Here is a 5724-nt window from a genome sequence, read left to right on the forward strand (position 1 = left end):
TCTTTTTCTTTTTTATTCTTTCTTGTTTAAATCATATAAATAAAAAAACAAATTATGCGATTAATTGTTTAAATTAAATTGTACGAACGCAATTAATAAATAATTAATATACAAATAACAATTTACTTACCACAAGGTTGTTCCATCGGTGCCCAATGCCTCTCCTAGGCCTCCTCTTCTTCTCAGATTGATTCACACGCGCGGCACTTTAAACGGCACTCCCGCACTTTTATTAAAAAATTACTTCCGCATTTATACGCGCGAGACTTTGAACAACACTCCCGCACTTTCGAATTTCGGCACGATCGAACCCCGTTTCACTTGCCGAAATATTTTACGTATTATGATATATACATATATACAAAATATTAAATTATACAAGTATACAGAGTGGCCCACCGAAAACGAAACAGACATATTTTTTGGCATTTAACCTTATTTGTTCGAAAAACGCTCGGACAGGTCAACTTTGTTTTCAAGGGGATATTAATTGGCTATTTTTGTTCACCTAACTTCAACCCCAAAAGAGGGGTTAATTTCACCTATTGTACAAAAGGAATGTGTGACGTAGCGTCTCGCACATTACAGTCCTATTCAATTGTTGCCGCGCGAATGATAACAAGACCGTAACATGTAATTGTAAACAATAGCGCGCTAATGTTTACGCCACTGAAGCAAGGCCGAATACCATGTTATTCATAATTCATTGCTGAAATATTTTACATATTATGATATATACATATGTACAAAATATTAAATTATACAAGTATACAGAATGGCCCACCGAAAACGAAACAGACATATTTTTTGGCATTTAACCTTATTTGTTCGAAAAACGCTCGGACAGGTCAACTTTGTTTTCAAGGGGATATTAATTGGCTATTTTTGTTCACCTAACTTCAACCCCAAAAGAGGGGTTAATTTCACCTTAAAAATTTTAAATGGCAAGGAGTATCTAAAGGTATACCATTTGAAAGTCTGATAAATTAGCTTTATAATGGTATTTTAATTTTTAAATTCCGATCATTATTTCCCAAGTAAATGCACTTTAAAGATAGCATTTATTTAATTAGCACTTAGGTGTTAGCGTAGTAAATGTTGGAAATGTCCCCCACCAGCTTGCACACAATAATACAGATTCTGCTCAAAACGTTGTCGCACATTCTGCAGCATTTGTGGAGTGTTTTGACGGCATTCATTGACGATACGTTAAATGCCAAAAAACATGTCTGTTTCGTTTTTGGTGGGCTACTCTATATATTTTAAATAAATTTTAAATCTTTTAAAGATAAATTTTCTCGCAATTCCAACTTTTTATTTAGAATTCTGGGTAACATCCCACGAGATATAAAAAAAACTCTTAACATTTTTACGTTCCAACCAATATTGCAAGAAATATCACCGTTTTCCGTATGATATTTGGCGGAAACCTGGCAGTATATCCATCATCGGGCGATCATATGAACGTGAAAAAATTAATTAACTTTGTTAATGATTAAAACTCCTTCGAATTCGAAAGAACACGGTTAAAACCATAGGAAATTATAATAATTATAATAGAATATATCTTCGCGTTTTGGAAATCATAATTTTTCATATGTGTCGTATAAAGATATATCCAAGTATTGGGTAAAGTAAAGTTTTTCGCATTTCCCGTTTTTATTTAGAGTTCTGGGTAACACCCCACGAAACATAAAAGAAACTTTTAACATTTCTATACTCAAATCAATATTGCAAGAGACATCGCGATTTTTTTATCATTTTTATCTATTATCATTTATAAAAACTAAATGGCGCATTTTATAATATTTTATAACACATACACATTTTATATAATTTTAATAATATGCCGTAAGCAGCTCTCATTGAAATATCCACTTTTAAAAAGGCATGTTAAATCTACTAGCAAGTATTGTTACCTCTTTTCTGCGATGTTGATTGGTTATCTTGATGCTGCGCTGTGCATTACTTTATATCAGTAAAACTGTCATAACTGAGCGACATATTTGACAGTTCAAATATTAAGTGTATGTGTAATTTTTATTTAATTTATTTTGAGAAAACAGGGGAACTAGAGTTATAATATGTGTGTGTGTGTGTGTGTGTGTGTATGTATGTAATTATACACACATACATATAAAATAAATGGCGCGCGCATAGCGCGCGCTTATAGTGTTCTAATTTGTATTAAAAAATTTATTAAATTTACATTGTGTATGTGAAGTTTCTTTTTTGTATGGATTTATCATAGATGCGCATTCATGTCTAAGATAAAATTATATTTGTGAAAGTGATAATATGAACATTGAAGATATAAAACACGCACATAAATCATTTAATATTACTGAATCTATATACATATTTTATTTGCTGACATATAGCAATATATTACTTACACATATACAATATAAAATAATCTTCCAAATTTGCATTATGTCGTAGCATAAGTTTTGTTACAAAAGTATATCTAAATATTTAGTTTCTCAATATAATAACTATTTATTTATAATAAATACAAGTATTGCTTTTTTACAATTAGCACTTACTCAGCCTTACTGTTTTCTGTTTAAAGTTTCAAAATGCAATATTCAGTGATTTTTTTGAAATTTATAGAAATAATCGAATCTATGCACAGCCTTAAGATATTCGCAAGTATCATACTATTGTCAGATAACATCGCGCTATGATAATAACACGATGACTAAAACACATTTATTACAAAATATTCATAGCGACTTCTCGTAAGGCAACGCTGGCATATTATTAACATCGATACGTCTTATATAGACTGAGTTGCTTAAATATATTTTGCATTGAGTACTTTCGAAAATGGTCCAAACGTAAATCCATATCAAAGCTCCACGTAGATCATTTAGAGTTTGCTTTACTGTTGAGTTTTGAAATGAAGTCCATCGCCTGATTGTCTCCTTTCCGTTGCTCCAATGCGTGAATGACGTCCGTACCTTTGAATCAATTTGAATTCACGTTTAATATAAAATTCACGAGTAGTGCACATAATTAATTTATGCGCATATTTAATAGACATATGTTTTATAGTTTTTTAAATTAAAAATAAAAATAAAAATAAAAATAAAAATAAAAACTATTGAATATAATATTAATTATGATTAGTTCTATAATTTAATGATTTAATTATTACGAATCATGAATTATTGTTTCTGAAAATATAATGCTATAAAAACTTAGTTTATAATATATACTTTTTTTGGTTGGACGGGAAAGTTTCAAATGAACTTGTTCTAAAGTTGCAAAGCCAGTTTCTGGTTCAGTGTCAGGAATCTCGCTAAATGGTAAAAAAGCTTCCGCCATAAATCTCGATCTAAGAAAGTCTTTGTCTTTTACCTCAAACGCCACTATAGCGTTTTCTATGGCTCTATGTTCCGGAGTAAGAGGACTAAAAGGTTAGAAAAACATTTTATGAATACTATATTATATACAATTAATTAATAATTTTGATTAATAATCAGCTATTTTACTAACATGTTAAATGTTTCGTCGAAAAGAGGAAAGAGCGTTTCTTTCTGTACATGCGTTTTCGGTACCTTAATATCAGCAAATTTCTCATCAGGCAGTAATCTGATCTTTATATAGGAATCGCATTTGCCTGTAATAAACATAATAAATTTATATCTCATATATTATAAACATTCGTTAGAAATTTGAAGAAACCCAGTGTGAAACTATTCATGCACGGTGAAGATGATTATCACTGTCGACGTAATCTATTCTTATCGATGAGGTCATTAACTCTAATTTAGTTACATAATGTTAAATAATTTCAGTTATATGCCAGATAATTTGTTTGTTTGATCATCGATAATAATAATTTTAAAGAACCCCATATATATAGATAAGATTACAGATAATCGACGTGAGCAATATTCCGTGCTAGTGTTCGATTTTTAACGTCAGGAAGACCATTGTATTCACTAAAAATTATTATTCTATTTTTATAAAACATGAATATAGATTTGCTCGTGTCATGCATTTTCAAAATGCTATAATATTTCCGCGAGAGCAGGCAATCTGATAGAGAAACATGTAACAATGATGAGGGAAAACCTTATTCCACATTTGCTTTTACATACTTGTCTTCCCTTCTTTCACTCTTTGTTTAGATTTTGAGTACAGTTTGCGCTCGAGAGTAGACAGCTTGCCTATAAAATCGCCTATAAAATCGAAAAAAATATCATTCCTTCTTTTAAGAAGGGTCCGCGATTGTTTACGCTAACGATCAAACGTTAAAATTGAAATAAACATTTATTCCCATGATAAGAAAACAATTATACAAATCCGTTTTATAGCAAACTACTTATTACGCCAAACGTTAATTTGTTTTAAATTATGTAACTATTACTTGTGTCATCAGATATTCCGCTTATAAGACCATTTATATTGTTTCGTAACTGCAAACTTCACTTGGTATTTATTCAACCGTTTCTCACTTATCTGATAATATTGTTTTTTTTTTGCAAACATTAATTTTACATTATTACGCAAACATTTTTCATATTCCTTTATTGATGCGTAGAATTTTGCTCACCATTGCTATCCATACAATGAAGATTCCTGGCATTCAGAATCTGTATATTCAACAAATTATCGATGAAATGTGCTTTGACAGTGACAAGACCATAAATAGGTTCCTCAATTTCCTTCTGTTCCTCTAAACGTTCCTGATGGTATTGATGTATGAGCTCAGCAGTTTCGAGTCCATGTAATTTTAAAAGACGGTCGATCTTCTCTAAAACTTGCACATTCGCTGTTTCATCGGCACCGAGATTAAAAAATCGGATGAGCGTGTGAAGAGTTCGATGTAAGTTTGAATAAAATGCTGGCGGTCGTCGTTTCTGTAACAATGTTATTTTATGAAAAAAGAAAGCTCTCTATATGATAAAAAAAAAATATGCTTGCATGTTCGATAAATATGTACCTCTAAATTAGTGTTGACTAGCTTATACATTGTCTCAGACATGATTTCCCAAATCACCAGGAGAACTCTATTAAAGTTGTCCTCGTTGAGATTATCATGTAACGTTGCCAGATTACTATCCAAATACTGTAGCAGACGATCCATTGCGTTGCTAGTCGTATCAATTAACTCGGCTCCCTCCATGAGATATCTGAAAACGCAAGACCAAATTTCTTCTTAGAATACTTTGGAATGCAATTAAATTTAAAAAAATAAATTGCGTTACAATTTTCGTTATAAATTAACAAAAATTATTATTTAATGTAAAGAAGATAATAAACTTTTTAATATTTGACGTACCTACTCATCGCAGGAGCCATTTTGTTAGCTACGACTTCCAACAAATCTATGATCTTATTCTTCACAGTATCTGTGGCGTTATCAATAATAAGCTGAAGAGTCTGTCTACAACGATCAGCCTCTTCTTGAGTCTTGTGTTCCCCTAAAGCCTCTACGATTTCTTGCAGTCCTAAATCTTTGGCCAATGGTTCGATCGACGTTCTAATATAATCGATGTTATTAATTGCAAAACACCAGGCCGTCGATATCGTAAATTTCTTTTCATAAACGCTACTCTGCGAGAGTTGTTCTAATTCCGTTGTCATTTCTGCTTTTTCTGCCATCTTATCCGCATATGCAATTGAACATTTACAAATGTCCTATGACAAACAATTATATTATTATAAATTATTTAAAATTATTTCTATTAATTTTATTTTTTTATCTGTTAT

General features: G+C 31.1%; 1 protein-coding gene across 1 annotated transcript in view; it reads right to left on the minus strand.

The window, feature by feature from the left end:
• Positions 1–2339: 2339 nt before the first annotated feature.
• LOC115241438 (protein unc-13 homolog 4B) overlaps positions 2340–5724 on the minus strand; it is a 33525-nt gene continuing 30140 nt past the window's right edge. The window contains exons 14-20 of the mRNA XM_029817202.1: positions 5294–5652; positions 4955–5144; positions 4565–4871; positions 4110–4190; positions 3502–3625; positions 3222–3415; positions 2340–2963 (exon numbers count right to left, since the gene is read on the minus strand). Coding sequence (XP_029673062.1) covers positions 2869–2963; positions 3222–3415; positions 3502–3625; positions 4110–4190; positions 4565–4871; positions 4955–5144; positions 5294–5652 — 1350 coding nt within the window. The 3' untranslated portion in view covers positions 2340–2868. The remainder of the gene's footprint in view (positions 2964–3221; positions 3416–3501; positions 3626–4109; positions 4191–4564; positions 4872–4954; positions 5145–5293; positions 5653–5724) is intronic.

The sequence above is a fragment of the Formica exsecta genome, unplaced genomic scaffold (assembly GCF_003651465.1).
Source record: "Formica exsecta isolate Colony F162 unplaced genomic scaffold, ASM365146v1 scaffold489, whole genome shotgun sequence".
Lineage (NCBI taxonomy): Eukaryota > Metazoa > Arthropoda > Insecta > Hymenoptera > Formicidae > Formica > Formica exsecta.